Genomic DNA, 18512 nt, shown 5'->3' on the forward strand with positions numbered 1-18512 from the left:
AGGAGGGGGGAAAAAAAAATTGATTAGAGAGGCTGGTGGCTGACATGCCTGTGTGCACAGACTGGACATAACTAACACATCTATGGCAGGAGGAGAGCCCTCCACAGGCTTCCACCTCCATGGGAGCAAATATGACCCATGCCTACCACACATTCTTCCTTGGAAAGAGATGCACACAGCAAGCAGCCACACTAGGAATAAAATGATAGGGTGACATGAGCTGTAGGGCTCCTGAATCTATGTCTACTGGTCTGCTAGTATCATAAGACCTGCTGTCAGAAAGAGCATGTTCCCTTGTTGGTTGTAAAAGCAGGAGCAGCAGCAAAACTTTGAGGTGACTTGAGATGCTAAGCCACTCTCTCTCACAGGATACTCTGCCCAGAGAGGGTTGGCATACCTTGGTGGGTTGGGACAGACTGTCAATCCAGCTCTGCTCATCAGCAGTAAATGCTTCATTTATTTATTTTTGAGAAGAAAAAGAGTCTACTTACATGGAAATCTTCATGAGAGATCTTTATGGCATAAGGCATGTTAGGCTCTTCTTTGGGCTCCACAATGCAGCCTCCCAGGGGTATGACACCCTGGGGATGAACCAGAGCACTCCATTCAGCAAAATAAAGCAAAAATATTAACTAACCAGGAGCTGAACTTTCACTTTTGGTCACATGTGGGTCCCTGCTCTGCCTTGGCTATTCCAGAAGTGGCAATACACATAGTTCCTGAAAAGCAGAGGGACTCTCACCACCACTAGGAGACCTTCAAGTGGAGAGGGGGTAAAGATGGGTCTCCTGCATTCAGCTTGGAGGGAAGGCTGCTATCTAGAACATGGAAGTGGGAGCTCTTTTATCAAGCAGGAGGTGATCTCCCAAAAGATGTTGCAGATGTTGCAGGGTCACAGTGTGGTAGCACGAGAGAGGTTCTGCATCCATTACCATCACCACCAGTAGGTCAACAACCCATGTGTGCTGTGTGAGGATGGATGGATGGATGGATGGCCTGCTGCCCCTGATCAGGCTGGGAGAAATCAGCGTCTTTGGAAGTACATGTGCTTCACCATCCTTCAGTGACTACAGAGGATAAAATCAAACTCAGGGCACAGAGTTCCCCCCGAGAGAGCTCCAGGAGGCAGAGCTACAGAGGATGCTTCTCAGAGTGAGGGAACAGGGGCTAGGAGGGGCTCGCTGTGATCACTTCCAAGTGCAAATACAGGTTAGGAACAAGCAGCAATCAAAGCTGCTAGCCCCACCACTGGCTTTGCCAACTGTATTCTCATAGCCACAAGATTAGTTGATTAAGAGATCAAGAAAACAAGAGGAATATATCTACTATCAGGTAAAAAAAAGAAAGTCATGTACCTGCTGTATCATTAAGGAGCTTGAAGAGGTGCTGACATGATCTTGCTTTTTTTTGAGGCTTTCTGGGATCTGTGAGAAGTTTGTGACTTACCTTGTCTTCACTTGCTGGGCCCGGGGAGAGGGTAGGAGCTAGAAATAGAATAACCCCCTCTGCCATGCAAATGCTGCTCACCTTGGGGTGGATATTGAAGTATTTATTGCTTTCAAAACTCTTCTTCTCACTCTCTGCATAGTAGAGCAGGAAACTCTCCTTAATGATGAAGAACCTTGAAGACAGAGAAAGGAAATAATTTCTGTTAGAACAGAGGTTGTGCTTCACAGCACAAGAAAATCTCCACCTAACTAAAGCAGCTTTCTGAACAGAAGGGTTTACTATTCCCATGCAACCCTAAGGTGGTTCCTGACTCCTGTTCATAGCCAAGAGCTAGTGCTTAACACTGAACACCAAGTTCGAGTGCTTTGGGCTTCTACTTTATCACAGTGTGCACACACCAGTGTTGGAGGCAGACCATAGCATCATTGCTGACAGGGGAATGGGGCAGTGGTCTGCATCCAAGACAGAAGCACAGCCAAAGCCTTTTAGCATCTCGACCTGTGCATACTCTATCTAGCCCATATGCTGGATTCACTCTATTGGAAGAGAAAGAGCTGCTCCTTTTTTCTCTCTCGTGGGCTAAGAGCAAGTAGAAGCTTATTTTTGCAATCTGTTCCCTCCCACCCTTGGCATAAGCCAGAAGGGAAGAGTTCCTGCTGTAACATGGAGTCATACGTCAGGGACAGTCACAGGCTGGCATCCCCAAGCAACTCTTGAGGCAAAAGCTTGGCCATGAGAGCACTCAGGAGCAGGAATACATTTTGGGGATATTTTTAAGCAGAGCTCCTGGCAAAGTCTCCTGTCATTGACCTTTGTAAATAAATACAAAAGAATTTTTTTTTCCTCATATGTATCACATTAAAATGTTCCTTGTTTGGGTCAGTTAGCCCTAGGTATGCTCTGATGAACACTGTATAGTAGCCAGAAAATATCACGGCTTCTGTAAACCAGCCCTCTAATTTACTGGAGCATGTCCTCAAAATTGTGATTAAAGGAGTACCACTTTGTAGCTTATTTGGATGTTCAAAATACCCCTGTAAGAGTCCCTCTTTGAAAACTGAGTTTGAATTTACCCTGCAGGCAGTGGTACGGAGGAGATACGTCCAACTTAGCTTAAAATCAGTCTAAATCTCTGCAGCACTCAAAAATGCTGAAGAGCAGCTGAAAAAAACAGGGATGAGTTTAGTAGGGAGGTTTCAAAAGAGTTAACGACAATGTTTTGCACTGTTCTGTAATGTATTTTCTGATATGAGAAAATAGGGATTTGGAAAGACAGTGGAAGGCAATAAGCTGAAAATGAGTAAAGAATGCGCTTTTTGCACTGCACAAAACACTGCTGTGTAAATCACTTTCATGTGGTTCTGAGAACAAGAGCTCATGAGGAATTTGGAAAGGATAAGGCATTTCTGTGGATAATGAGAACATCCCAAGGAAATCCTCCTGCTTCTGGGCAGAAGGCCTCTGCTCTGAGGGGTCAGGAAGAGACTTCTCCGGGCAGCGCGATCCAGCTGTGCAGCCTGAGGATTCCCGCACCATTCTCCAAAGCCAGCATTAACAATAGGCTGTGGGCTGAGCTCTGATCCACAAGAGCAATTCTAACACCTCCACATGCCCATTCCACCCCAGCCCTCTCCTGCAAAACAGGCCCCATCAGATGGAGCCAAGCATTGCCTCCAGCACAGACTAGAACATCAATTTAGTACCAGTTTAGTTTCTAAAGCTAAAGAAGTGGAAGCTGGCAGAGAATTACCAAGTGCAGACTGACTCAGGGGAAAGCTTTAGCACTTCCACCAGTTCCTGTTTCTTGCTCGTCTGCTGTGGCTCTGGCAACACAGGTGAAATTGCCACATGCCACAGGAACATCACCATAGACTCGCAGAGGGAAAGGCACAACACAAGAGAGCTAAAACTTCTGAAATCCTGCAGCAAACTTGAGCTCTGGACCTACTGTGCACCTCCTCCAAAATGTTTTAAAGGGACAGTCATTGAAAATCTACATATTTCTATCCAGAAATATTCAGAACATACAAAGATCAGCAGCAATTCCTGTGCTACAGATTTTTTCTTCTCCTTGTCCACTCATCTATACCTGCTCATGTTGGCATCAGAGGTGGGGAGAAGCAGCCAACTCGCTGCCTCAGCAGGACACTGTCTTCTCACTTGATACTCCAGGAACATCACAGTTGACTGGCTAACCTCACCTCTTGTTCCTGACCACAGCCTGGCAAAATCTCTGTAAGCAGAACAGCGTGACTGAGGGGAGGGTGGGGGGAAGAGGGGCAGTTAGGAGGAAAAAAGAGGGGGGAAAAAAAAAAAATCTCTCTTCTTCATTGAGCTCATTTAGTTGGTAGAGGACTGAAAAGGTGCTCATTCATAGTGTGGTCTGTCCAGCAAGTTGTTTGAGCAGGAACAATTACGATTTACCTTCCACCTGGGGGACGCGTTTCCCTCCCAGCCAGCCTTGTGTTCCAGTGCATCTCCTGGAGGAGTCACAGCTGTGAGCTGCAGCCTTTTGTCTTCCTGCTTCATTTTTCCTCCCACTTCATAATTAGCTCTATGACAGACTTTTCTTATGACTTCACTTTGTATCTCTAATGTCTAGTTCAAGGAGGACTTGATTTTTTTAGAAGGATATGTTACTCCATCTGCACAGTAAATACGGAAATAACATATTTGAAGAACAAACAGATCCTGCCTGGTTAATGGGCTGTGCTTGATCCAGTGGGCCAGAGTGAACTGGATACTGTGGGCACAAACATGTGACTAATTAATAAAAAACAACACACCATAGGAAATGGAGAAAGTCTGTCCAGCCTTTTCAACAGTCTTTTCAGTCTGAACATCCTTGAGAAACATTTGCAAGACACATAAAAATACTGATCTTCAACCAAGTGAGATTTTTAATCTAAATGTCAACCCACAGTCAAATCCAGGTTTTAGTTTGTTACACACCCTCTGTCTGTTCAGTGCTGCTGATAATGCCCGTAGTATAGATTATGCTGCAGTGGAGGAAAGACATGCCCCCCCCCCCCCCCACACACACACACAAAAACCCCAAACAAACAAACAAAAAACCCAAAACCAACCAAGCAACCAAAAACCCCACACACCAGAAACCAAGAACAAAGCACAGCACAGATGTCTGAGAAATGATGTGCCTTTAGCAGATTGATGAATTTTTAGATACCTGAGTTTACAGATGTGGAGAGAATCTCTGGGGATTTGGAATGGAAATATAAAAAAATAGGAGTTTTAAACTCCTACTACAATAATAATAAGTACCAACCCCCCACAGGTAAAAATGAAGGAAAAACATTGAAAATCTGGTTAGCTGGTGTACATAATGTATTTATGCTCAGATCGTATTCCCTCATCTATCCTCTACTAGAAGGCAACATCTAAGAAACCAAGATCACCACTTTAACTTTGACTTTCAGGACAAAGTCTCCACACAACAAAACAAGGACAAGTGATGCAGCATGATAGAAAGAGGGATGAAGTGAGAAAGAAAAGAAGAAAAAGTTGCACAACTCAAGAGCAATGTAAGGATCGAAGCAGGAGCCAAGTGAGAAAGAGTAGAAAGGGCAAAAGCCCAGAGGAGAACAGACAGAGACACCCAGTTAGGGCTGGGACTGAGGGGCTGAAGATACTGAACATGTATCTGAATTACACCCAGATATGCCAACAGAAGTAAAAGGAGTGTGGGGAAGACATGGGAAGACTTTGAATAAACACAATTAAAAAAAAAAAAAAGAGAGAGATTTAGAAACAGAGCAGCATTCAAAAAGCCTGGAGAGCAGCAACGAGCATGAGAGGTAAGAAGACTCGTACAACCATCCACACTCACCTTGTGCAGCACAAGGAATACAAGAGCCATTCACACGTGGTTAGCTCCTTTGGGTCACTCACTCTGTCATTAGATCCTGCATTATGAAACCACTGAAAGCACAGTGTAATTAAACTGGAATAGAGAAGGAGTAGTAAGAGACTGACTTGGATGAAAATCCAGAGATGTCATTTGCAAGGATCAGGCACAACAACTCCATACTGGACAAGTACAAATACCTGATTTCTGGGGATATAATGCTTTCTTTGTGTTGTAGAGGGCTAACGAGATTAATCAGCTGATCTTTGCAAAAGTTTTTGAAGTGACAATGGTCCACATTAAGTATTTACTTTATAAAACTTCTGCAGTCTCCCTGGTCCTTCCTTCCAAGGAAGGTTTTCTGGGCACCAGTCCAGGAGCACAGAAAGCAAATCCCAGTTACTAGATCAGCCCAGTTCTCTCTCCCTGGGGACAGCTCAGGAAAACCATGAGCAAAAGATCTTTATCAGCACATCAGCTCAGAGACCATAATACCGGTCCCTCACTTTTCCTGCCCCGCTGCAGCAGGGCCCAGCCAGGCAGGGAGCGGGAAGAGGCGGATGCTTCCTGACAGCAACCAGCCAAGTGGGAAGTGTATGAAGGGACACGAGGGAAGCACAAAGCACACAGTCTGTTCGACTCAGTCCCGCTGCCTCGGCAGTACCGGCTGCCCCTGTGCTGCACACTGGCACGCACATGCTGCTCAGCAGCAGGAACCATGCTGCCTATTTTCTAGTCTTTTTTAGAGCAGAGAACGGCCTTAAACAATTACCCTTTCCATCTGTCCTGTGACCGTATCCAGTGATCATTGGCAGCCACTCTGCTGGAAAACAAGGTTACGTGCACGCTTTGCAGTGCTTCAGCCAGAACTGGTCCAAGAGAAGAGAAAATCTCTCTTCACTGTGCTGTGCTTCCCTTCTTCCAGCAGCAACCTGGCACCTCTGATGGATTTACTTGGAAGCACAAGCATATTTTGTGTTTTTTTCTCTGCTCTTTTCAGTTCTTCATGTTCCGCCTTGCTTTATGACTCTGGCTGACCACTGAGCAAATGCCCTCCCGGAACTGTCCTCCTTAGCCTGGGGTCTCACACCTGAAGACTGACAGTCAGCTCAGAGCCTGACATTTCTGTGTGGGGCTGGGATTATTCACAGCAGAGAAGGATTTGTCACCTCCTATCTGCAAAGTTGCAGAGCCCCACTCACGCCACATTCAGGGCTTGTACATACCTTGTGCGTTTCATTCCAGACCCCATGTCAGGCCAATGCTGTTACCAGAACAACTTTTGTAGTAGAGAAGAGGCTAAACTGCTTGTTGTTAATTGGAAGGAAGAATGAGGTGCAGCTTTGGGGAAGAGGAGGACTGGAAGTCAAGGACAGAGAGTATGACTTGCCAAAGTCACTCCAGCAGTGACCCAGGCTTAAACTGTGCTTGTCAAAAGTGCCAGAAAATGGTTGCACGTCTCCTGGAAGGATATTACTTCACAAGGAAAGAAAATTCGCATTAGCCAAAGAATAAAACTTCTTCTCTTGGAGAGACATGAACTAGGATGCTGCTAATGGCATTTCAAAATAAATCTCAGACATTTTGGTCCCATGCAAGGAGCACCCAGCCCACTCTTGATCAGTACCTGAGGCAGCATACAATTGCTAAGACTGCAGAATAGACCATTCTGAGGGCAAGGGAAAGGGCTGAAAGTGCTCCAGACAACTGCTTCATATCAAGTCTTGCTGTCCCCACAGGTGCCACCAGCTGCCAGCCCTAAACCAGGGCTCTGCTACCCCTTCCTGCATAACCTCTACTGCTGCAAAATCCCCAAATCTGGGATTTCAGTCACCGAAGCTCTGGACACCATGCCTGGACTTTTTTCCTTGATCCATTATCCAGTCAGCCTCCATCCCCACCTTAAACATTTGTTTTCCCCCAGGACTCTCAACCGCCTTGCAGCTAACCTTCCACATCACCCTGCCCCACCGTCACCTCCCCCACCTCTGCCCGCCTGCTATCACTAATATATTTACCACTCGCTGAAGATGGCAGTGACTTCTAGGAATAGAACAGCACTAAATAAATAATGACAGAGAGAGCAGAGATGGGCCACTTGCCTGCAAGAAATTTTGATTAGGAGAAAAGCCTTTTAAGAATGTTTACTCCGTGGCAAATTACTTTCCCCTCCGTCATTCTGTGCACTTCTTTTCTATAACAGTCACATTAGTTTCCAGACATAATTCATTTAAATATCAATGTTTGGGAACTGAGTAGGGAGCATCAGCACAAATTCTCTCTGGGGGTGAAAAAAAGGCCATTGTTTTCAGGGGGAAAAGGGGAAATACAGACTAAAACATGCACACATGTCAAAGATGGCTACAAACAAAAACTGCTTCCCAAGCCACATTTAACTATTTTTTCAGATTGTGCTGTCTTCACACATTTAGACTGGACAGCACTGTGGTTACACAAAGCAGAACTGGGAAAACCAGCTTTAGGAATGGATTGCATGTGTTGTGTCTGCACTGCAGACTGCAGCAAAAAGGTACCCACAAAATGTAGGTACCAGAGGTAGCTAACAGATGTTGCTCATGTGCAAGTTAATTTATCGTTCCAAAAATCCTTGAGACGCTATGCTTTATAGGCTACAAAACTGCCGTTCAGCTCCAGAGGTAACCAGGGTTCCTGTGCTGCCTTTTGTTGATGACTCATTTGTGCCTTTCCCCAGTGGAAAGGTGAGGGGGGCAAAGAAAACATTATGTTGCTTTTCTGGCAGACTTTTCCGTCTGCAGATATCAAACTACTAACACCAGGTAAATACTACTATCCTTCTTTCATAGATCACAACAACAAATCCTGGGTCACAAAACACATCTCTGGCAGCGGTAGGGTGAAAATGCGAGTTTCTCAGCCGCTAGTCTTTTGACTGAGTCATTTGCCAATGATGCCTATCAGCAGTGACATTAATCTTCCATCCAGGAATGCTGGAAGGCTTAATCCATTGGATCATGTATCTCCAGTGAGCAATGAGAAAGAGCCATGTTTCTGTGCAAGTTCCCATCCATAAACAGTCATGTCTTATCATTTGACAAACAGCAAAAAATTCTCCTGTGAGATTCAGCAATTCACATAAAGAAACTGCAACAACTTTAAACCTCAAACTGACCCATCACTTCAGTATTATAGAACATACTTCCATCCTTGGTAAAAGGTTATATCAAATGTTATCTGACTCCAAACTTCCTGGCTGTGGATACACAACACATAGCAGCTTACAGCTCCCTGGCACCACACAGGAGAGAATTCAGAGCCACCTTCCTCCCAGGGAAGGGAGTCTGCATTTGCTGTTCCCAGTGTGCCAGCGCTGCCAGTGCTAATGCTGGTCCACAAACCCCTGCAGACCACATACACACAGTTCCGCCTAGACATCTCATACTCAAAGAACTCAAAGAGCCTTAACAAACGCTATTGAACAAAGTCAAGCTGTTTAGGGGCAAAATATATGAGCTGACTCTTCCTCTTTTATGAAACAATTGCAGGGTGATTATCCAGAGGAGGTAGACAGTCCCTATTCCCACCTGAATGGCCTGTGGCACAGGGTGTGGGTGGATGAAGAAGACATCACACTGGGGTGCCATGTGTGTAAAGCAGACTCAGAACAGCAGGGAAGGTATGCCCGCAGTTTCATTCCCCGCACTTGAAGAGCTAAGCACTCAGGCTCTAACTCACCCCAGCACCCTTAGGCTCTGTATTTCACCGGAGCATCCCCCAGCGACCATGGCTTACCTCCTGGACCATTTGGCCGACTGCCTCCCAAAAGGTCTCTTCCAGAGCACGCCGTAGAGCTGCACCTTGGTGCTGATGTCCAGAGCATCTGAATCTGCCTGCTCCATGGATGGAGAAGGGGAAATGGAGCTGGATTTTGAAGCAAACATTATAGCAAAATCTGGTTCTAACTCTCTCCCTCTGTGTGGCAGCTCAGGGAATCCGATTAAATGCAATGAACCAGAAGGACGGAACCAGCCACTCCAAGCGGCAGACGGAGAGACTGGGCTACGGTTTGAATCAATAACTTGACTGCTCAGCACTCAGTCAATAATTCTCTCCCTGATGCACAGATGATGAGAGTTTCCTCATTGCGTATTACTTCCTGATGCATTACAGACAGAACGCATCCCAGGCAAAGAAAAAAAAAAGAAGAGAGCCAGAGATCGGGAACACAGGGAAGCAGAAAGAGCTCAGAGAGAAAGCTCCCAGCAATAACATAAGACAAAATACCGCTGCACCGGAGCCAGCCTGGAAGGTTATGTCACTCGACATTGCAGCACCCTGGGCAGAAATCAGGGCGAGACGGACGTTTTAGTGTCAGGCATCTCTGACACATACTCCCAAAATCTTGTGCTTGGAGACAGGTTCTTCTCATTTGTCCTGAGGAAAAGGGAAGCAGAGGGGGTGGGAGCCAGCAAGTTCCGTCAGATACCCTCTGCCACCAGGAGGCTTTTGCTGTGCCAGACTGGCACTGCCCACGCAGGTCCAGTTCACGTGGCTACTGGGTTTGGACTGGGCAGTGTCCATGCTGCACGCCATTCTCAGCCTTAAAGGGCCATTGCTGATCACTGTCAGAGCATAAAATTCTGCCTGTCTCTGTGCCTTGCTGCATCTTGGAAATGTGACAAGCACAGTCTCTGCCCTGCCTCTTGGGTACCAGCTCCCTCTTGGCCACAGCACAGAGACATAGGAATATGTCACGTGGCTCAGGTGAGTCTTCATTCATCTCCTGTTTAGTACTCCCACAACAAGGTTTTTATTCTGGTTCTCCAAGCCCTTGTTCCTCTCTTGAAACCCTCCCTCCCTGAAGAGATACAAACACAGTCTTCCAAAAGAACTCAACTTTTGTTATGCCCAGAGGACAGTATATTAGCATAATATTGTTCCTTCCTGAATCCTGCCTTCCCTCCAGGATTAGGATTTGGGGAAGAACTGCCTGCATTGTGCCTTGTAAAGCATCTGGAATTTTGGGGTATTGTATACAATACAGGTGCATACAGGCTTTGAGGCTTCTGCTCCTGTTTTAACTTGTGCCATCCTATGAGAATCGATTTTGATGCTATAACTGCCCTTCCAAGGCAGATGTTCAGAAGTGACACACTGCGGACACAGGGTCCTTTCTCCTTCCTGGAGGTTAGAAACCCAGGACATACCGTAGGCTGGATCACAGCACCAGACACAGGCTCACCAAGCTTTATGTGGTCACAGGCACTTGCAAAGCATCATAAACAGAAGAAAAGCAGACAGTCTGCCTCAAGCTCACGGGCTGCATGTGGTATTAGAGAAATTATAGATGCAGGTCCCTGAGAAGTGTCAGTACTGATTAGATGAGAGTCAGTAAACTCAGTGCTATGTTACTTTCTGTCACCCTGTCTGTGACCGGTCTTTTGGTCCCAGACAAGACGTGTCCTGAGAAGCATCAAAGCCCATCTCAGAGTGACATTATGGGAGACAGCAGAGAACCAGGGAGAGCAGCAGATACTGCATCTATCTCACCTGAGCCCCAACTCTTGAATAAAACACTGCATTGAAGAAGAGAAGTATTAATACTGTATTGACCATTCCACACACTGCACTGAGAATAAAATATTACTCAACCAGGAGAGGGAAAAGCTTCCCCGGAAATACTTTGCATATAGGGTAAAAAGGATTCTGGGCCCAACAGCATCACCTTAATTTACAAATGTGCAGTGAAAAGTCACAGAACATGGGGAAGTAAGGGTGATCCAGAGCCCCTGCCATTGTACTGAGCCAGCAATGCAATATCCTATAGCAGTGACTTGCAAGTGAGGAAAAGCAGATTTCATCCTTTGCTTCTTTACTTATTTTTATCTTGCACAGACCAAGAGAGAAACTAGTCTCTAGCTGCCAGCATCAAAAAAACTAAGATACTAGGACAAGCAAGGGCCTGGATAGTCACAGCAAATTGTTCAGAGTGGGCAACTCCAGGAAAGGAAAAGAGCAACTTGCTTTTGTCAAGTGACCAAGAGTTAAACATGGGCAGGAGCCAGCAATACTAGGGCAGTAAACAGAAGCAGGGTGAATTTCATAACTGCTGGTGCCTTGGCAAATTAACTTGTAATAACAGTGGTTATGTTAATGTTTCCTTGATGTGTGTACTAATCTAAATAAATCGGGGGCCTGTCTGAAGGAAAGAACAGGAGAGCAACACAACAGGTCCAAGAAACTTGTCTCTCTAAACCAGAAGTTAATGGCATAATGGCCAGCTTAAAGTTCTGTCAGATACAGAGCTTTCTTCAACTGGCCAAGATCTTCAGGATCAAAAGAACTCCGTCATAAAATGCAGCCAAGAGAAAAAGGTTACTCCAGGGTAAGCAGGGTCCTACAGAAGTGTCTTCTCCAAGTTCCAGGACACAGAAATCCTTAAGGAAGCACAAGCAAACAAGCAGATTTGTTTTTTGCTGCAAGATCTTGGTGAAACTTAACAGCCCAAAAAGCACATAGACATGTATACAGAGATAATAAATGTGTATTTAATCTGGGACTTCATAATTTCATAAGAGCAGAGAAGAGACTCAAGTACACGAGACCTTAGCAGGACAATTGTGTGACACCAGGGCAAAAAGAAGAATGTACCATTGTCTGCACCAGAACCGAGGGCAGACATAAGTCCTTGTACCAGACCCACACCTGATCCCTTCTGTACCATTCTGGCAGAACACATTTCCTGGCCCTGAAGAGATGCACAAATGTACTTGAGAGATGATCATAGGTATAGCTACTCAAAGTATGACAGGAGACTAAAAGGACTTAACTTGTTTAAATGAGAGCAAAGGGGAAAAATTGACCGCTGTCTAGTTTCGAGCATTCTTTACCCTCTTAATGCATTGGTAAAGGTCGATGCATGCAATAAAACAAATGGGCCTAAATTGGCCATGAATAAATGAGAAGATGTGTAACCGTCACAGCAAAGGGGTTGTGGAATTGCCTCTCAAGGAGAGCGGCGGAGGCAAAAAGCCATCACTTGGTTGGATCCAATACACAGACAGCAACCTGAGGTGGCCCTGCCTTCCAGGGATACGGATCAGGCTCATCTACTTTCTCTGGAACATTTTTGTTTCAGAATAATAAAGATTTTAGATGGATGTTTCATTCTTGATGGCTTGTAGGGGAAACACAGCTGTACATCCTGGAGAGAAACCACCGGAACTTCACTCACAAAACCTTCTTGTGGAAAGATGGGCTGTATTGATACAGGAATTATTTGCTAGTATGTTGACCCTGTTTTTCCTACACATCAAGCCAGTACAATTTTGCTAAAAAAAAACCCAAAACTTTGAGGCTGACAGTAGAGCAAGCTGATACAGAAATAACATTCCATCATCACAGGCCACCCCTCAAATGGAAGGTACACCCTTTCAGTTTAAGGATACAGATACTGGCTAACTGCAGCCAATGAAGTGGTTTGGTGGGTGTTTGTGTTTGTTGGGGTTTGTTTTGGTTTTTGTGGTTTGGTTTTTTTTTTTTTTTTTGGTGAAAAGTTATACCTTTATGTTCTGGGCAGCCTTACAATAGTACTTTATGCAGAAAAGAACAGCCTAATACTTGAGCTGAGGCCAGGAAGTCAAGATTTGGATCAGAGTTGGAAAGATTCAGATCTTGCCTTCCAGTATAGATTCCCTTTCCTCTTACAGCTTCTGGTAGGCTCTGTAGCCATTTTCAACCCAGAGAACCATTAGCAAGTACAAGAGGTATTAGCAGGTACCTGGAACAACACGGAGAAATAAAGAGAGGTTCCCGCTCAGGTTTCATTTATGGTATATCATTCTTGCAAAGACAAAACGTCATGTGCACCTATGAAAATGATGCTCCAGCTTCCCAGATGTACAGTTGTGTGCAGAGGCTATTTTAAGTAGAACAAAAGCAACCACCATCAATCCATCTCTAGTGTGATACATTGACAAACGAGGTTTCTTCCACATGCAATCACATTTTTAGTGTTAGATGGGGAGTCAGACCTGTCCTGCAGAGCTCGAAGAAAAGTTATTCAGTAGATGGGCATTAAAGAGCCTCTGTAGATTTATAACCCCATTTGACATCATCCCTTGGTGACAACCACGTGCTCTCAGTGTCCTGTTCCAAAGCCCTCCATCAGTCCTACCCCTTCAAACGCACCCAGATCCACGTTGGATGGTCCATGAGTCATATTAATCAAATTATTAGCTGTGGATATAGCACCACTTCAGGAGACTTACAGGAAGACAGAAAATAAGATGCCAGTTTCCTGAAGCAAAAGGATTAGACAGCAAACAGCCAGCCCCATAGCATTATGGGCAGTAAGTGCTCACAGCCTGGCTTTTGAGGGGTGGCTTGCTCAGGGACTAACACCATGGTCAATCAGTAATCATTTCTCTCAGCAACTAAAGGAGTTTTTTTATTTGTTATAATTTAATCCTACTAAGAGATCTCTTCTGAAAGAAGACTCATTCCCTCTGGTGGTTTTATTTGTTTGATTCTGTTTGGTTTTGGTTTTTAAGGCATTTTTACGGACTTTAGAATACATCAGAGTGACTAGCTACCTTTGAATAAGGTTCCTCCAGAAGACAGCCCGTCGGCTTCCTGCAAGACACTGGTTTTCCCCCCATTAAGCCTAATTATGATTGATCACATGGCTTACATAAACGGAAAATGCTTAGTACTGTAATAGTTAAACAGGCTGCTTCCAACCAGTAGCTTGTTCAACAGCAGTAAATAAATACAGGTCTACTTGCTTGATTTCTATATTTCCATAGATGACGAACCCCCAGCCCTCCACCCTGCGCAAGGTGGTGCAGCCTGCCCGCGATGACTATTGCCAGACCAGCCCCAACATTCAGCCAGTCCCAGTAGCCCCATCCCAGTTCCATTTCTGCAGCTGTGGGAGGGCGCAGGGAGAATAGGAACCCTTCTCCTCACTGTGGGGAGCTGAACCTCCATGCATGGGGACAGGGAAGAACAAACCTTTCCCCAATAAGGTTTTGTAATGGTGTTCAGCACCGGTAAGCTTGCTGCTCAGCCTGCACACCACCTGCATTGCTGTTTACCTTCCTGAGAGCATTGCATTCTACCCATGTCTTACCTGCTTGTGATTGATATTGTTCAACCCAATCCCAAACGTGACAGCAGCAAGAGTTGACAAGAGTCACACCAAAGATGTGGTCAGACAAGGTGACACAGCTCACCAGTGACACCTTTGTCAGCTCTGCTGGAAGCCTTCTACACAGAAAACAGGGCCCAGTCAAGGACTACCCATGACACAGACGCCACATGAGTAGCATGGGCTACATAAAGGCCAGCTCAGCAATTTTAAAAGCCTTTCTTGCCTTTCGCATCCTGCGGTGCCAGGACACTCAGAGATCCAGCAACAGATCAGAGACAAGGTTTACAGCAGTTATTCTGGGGGTCAGCACAGAGATCCAAGGTGCAATTGCTTACTCAGTCCTGTTAATTTTGAACACAGGAAAAGCACTGCCTTTGTAACGAGGGTGTGGAAGCAGAGTTTAGTACCCTGGGGCTTGGTTTCCAGCCCTGGCAATGTTCCTACTTGTGTGTAACTTGATTTCTCTCAGCTGCAGTTCCTCACCTATGACACTGGTACTAAATCACCAAAATCACAAGAATACATATACCCATGCAGTATTTTGGGTACAATGGTCAGCCAAATCCTGCATAACAGAAGGATTTGTTAGAGTCTCCTTGGCAGAATAACAGAGGGGAAAAATGAAATACCTCTATGTATTAAACACAGGCACACAACTGGAGCACTGTCAACACTTTTGAGATGTGAGAAAACAGCCCAGCAAGAAGTAAACAAGATCCAGGGCTGATGGCTGCCCACTCTGGAGAAGCACACTCCTTAGCTGTTCAACACTAGTCAGTGGATCTGAACTTTCACTCCAAGTTTCTGAAACAGGGTCAGGTGCAGGACTACGTCCTACAAGGTGTTCCTCAGCTGTGGAAGTTTAGATATTGACTTCAGTCCACTAATTTCCACCCACTTTGTTCTCTCTGGTCAAAAGAGGGAAAGAGGTCATAGGCTTAATTTTTAAACAATAAATACATATTAAGAATACAGGATTGGCTAAACTCTGTTTTTATTTAATCTAGAGTCCATAAAATGCCCAGCACATGCACACAGAGACCATATTTGCTCTTGCACACACATTCAATGTTTTCTTTACCCCTACAATTATTATGGTCATTGAACATAAGGCCTCGAAAGCTAAGGACACTATACAACTGGGACATAATTCAGGAGTGGAGACTGCAGGGACCACAACACCGAAATTCTTCACATCCTTCACCTGTACGTTCTGCTATGATCTGCTATGATCAGCTCTGATCTGCAGCAGCCTCCACTCCGAGTTTCTCACTTTCCTGGTCCTGTTCCCAGCCAGTCGCTCTAAGGTCAGAGCTTGTGCTGTGTGCAGACACAGGACAAGAACACGACATGCATCTTGCCTCCTTCCTATCCACATTCTCAGTGGTTATCTAAATACAGAGGCACGAAGATCTGCAGTTGCCATCTATCATGGAAGGAGACCATGACAAACTCTGTGCACTGAGGAGAATGGTCAGCCAGATGGAAGATAAACTGCCTGGCAAGGAAAGACATCAAAACACTGCTCTCCACAAAATACAGCAGGCTAAGAGGGCCACGTCCCTTACCCATCTCCATGTACTCTCCTGTAAGCCATGCTGCCACACAGCTTTTGTAGATGAGGCCTCTTTGATACTGCTGAAGTGTAGACTGCAGGGACAAGCGCAGAAAACCTCCCAGGCAGACCCATTGCTTAACCTTCCATGTGCACCAAAGCATATTCACATGAAGCATCTGCACAGAGCAGATACCGTGAGCAAAAAGTTTTGTTAAAGATCAGCCATCCCTCAGTTCCTCTATCAGACAGAGAAAACAGAACATGGGAAATCCATGGCAGTTCTAAAATGTGACTCAGCCTATGTACAGCTTCACCCTCTGGACACAAGCAAGGAGAGCGTGACTAAGAGGTGTTAGAGCAAGAGTCATTTAGATTAGTACTAAGGCTTGTAAGCAGAGTTTGTAGCAGCCCTTATCAGCCCAGCGTAACAACGAGTATCTCATTTAAAGTGCTTCTTCAGATAGCAGAAGCCCATTAACTTTCAGACTCCAACATAACTGTGATCATGTATCATAAAGTAATTGCCACTTCAGACACTGGATGTGCATTCAGATACCGAACAAGCAATTTTCCCCTAATAATTTCACCTTGCCTTTTAGATTTTCTAAATACTATATAGCTTTGGTGTCAGTCAGCAAGATACAGCTTACTTTTAATTAGCTCTACAAGTTTTCGGAATGAGGCATTTTTCTTAACCCGCTATCCACCAGAAGGGTTGGTTAATCTCCAGACATCTCAGACAAGAGGCAGAAGCGCTGTGATAAGGAGGGTGGAATGTCATGCAAGTCTGCCTGCAGGGATGTTTGGATAAGGCTTGCGCTTATTGGTAGGAGAATGGCTTAATTTGTAAGCTGGAACAATAGATGACAGCTCATCATCTTCTTGCTGCTGTGCTCATCCCTAATGAGCCCCTGATAAAAATGCTGATGAATTTTTTTTCTTCCTTACCAAATGAAGGAGCACTCTACAGCCATCATCAGGAAGCCTGCAAAACCACAGCTCCTCAGTATTTTTTAGTGGTAACTCTTGTAACTTAAATGCACTCAAAGCACCTTCTCACATCTCCAAAAGGATTTAGTGCAGTGGTTAAGGTCTCCACTTACCAAGATGACATTTTTATTAAACACACTAAAAGACTGCTAGTATACAACATAATGCTGCACCATTAAAACTGAATTTTACTTGCTGAAAAACCAAGAGCCTATCTGGCAAAGCACTGGCTTCTCATCCTGACTGTCTTGCATCCACCTGTGCTAGCTACAACAGCAACATTGTCATTTGCTCCAGTTCTCCTACTGACTTTACATTAATCATACTCTCTTGTGATTAGGCCAGTATCGAGAGATAACACAGTTTCATAACCACACAACTCCTACGAGTTACCAGAAAAAAATCAAAAGTAAGGAATGAGCTGAGAAAATTGCTTATTCCTTGTGTGAAATAGCTAAAACATTGTTAAAGTGACAGAATCCTAGATAAGTCTGTAGATAGCAACTGAAGAAAAAAAAAAATAAATAATTTTTCAAATGAATTGGTTATAAATCCTCTCCAACAAGATTATCTCTTAAATAGACGCATGAAGATTCTGGGAATGCATACATCACCCATCCTATAAAAACATAATTCCCCTTTCCCTTTTCTGAAAATCTACGTGTAAACCCCCATCCTGTTTACAGGGCAGTTGGAGAGTGTAGAGAGCAAAAATCTCTATAAACACATCAAGTCGGCAACTATAGGAGCCATCTCATAATTGTATATAAATCTCTGAAGGGAGTGTGCAAAGGGGATGGCACCAGGCTCTCTTCAGTGGTGCCCAGTGACAGGACCAGGGACAATGGGCACACACTGAAACAGATGAGGTTCCCTCTGAACACCTTGTTACTGTGGGCGTGGCTGGGCACTGGTACAAGTTGCCCAGAAATGCTGTGGACTCTCCATCCTTGAATATATTCAAAAGCCACCTGGACATGATCCTGGGCAACCTGTGCTAAGTGGTCCTGCTTGAACAGGGGTGGTGTTGGACCAGAATCCCTCCAGAAGTGTCTTCCAGCCTCCACCACTCTGCAATCAGTGCTCTAGACTGGATTCAGCCAGTGCCCTCCCACCACGTGCTATGGAACTTGGCAGGCTGGCAGGTACTATCCCCGTATCAGGGAGCTGAGGGTGAATCTTAAGTGTCCTGAAGGAGAATAAAGACTGTCATGCAACACTTCGCTCAGTTAAAACCTAATTAATTTTCAAAGCTCTCCTCATAAACTGGCTGAACAGCTGTTAGAGTCCACCACTGAAATTTAATTTCCAACTATTCTTTGGAACTCGCAATTACGTTAGAGGCAAATAAACCCCTTCCAGATAAAATCAGGCATCACTACTAAAATTTAATTTCCAGCTACTGTTTGCAACTCAAAATTATGTCAGAGCCAAATAAAACCCTTCCAGAGATATTCAGGAGCCTGAGAAGACAATTATTCTTCACAGCAAGAACACAATCCACTCTAAGTTACGAA

The 18512-nt window shown here is 44.9% G+C and overlaps 1 protein-coding gene across 2 annotated transcripts in view; it reads right to left on the reverse strand.

Annotated features, from left to right (window-relative positions):
- The window catches only part of PLEKHD1 (pleckstrin homology and coiled-coil domain containing D1), a 28781-nt gene extending 19429 nt beyond the window's left edge, over window positions 1-9352 (reverse strand). For both annotated transcript variants that reach the window (XM_071808603.1, XM_065839879.2), the window contains exons 1-3: window positions 9086-9352; window positions 1528-1621; window positions 492-581 (exon numbers count right to left, since the gene is read on the reverse strand). In XM_071808603.1, the coding sequence (XP_071664704.1) occupies window positions 492-581; window positions 1528-1621; window positions 9086-9234 (333 nt within the window). In that variant the 5' untranslated portion in view covers window positions 9235-9352. The remainder of the gene's footprint in view (window positions 1-491; window positions 582-1527; window positions 1622-9085) is intronic.
- Between the last annotated feature and the right edge of the window lie 9160 nt (window positions 9353-18512).

This window comes from Patagioenas fasciata, chromosome 5 (assembly GCF_037038585.1).
Source record: "Patagioenas fasciata isolate bPatFas1 chromosome 5, bPatFas1.hap1, whole genome shotgun sequence".
In the NCBI taxonomy this organism is placed as follows: Eukaryota; Metazoa; Chordata; class Aves; order Columbiformes; family Columbidae; genus Patagioenas; species Patagioenas fasciata.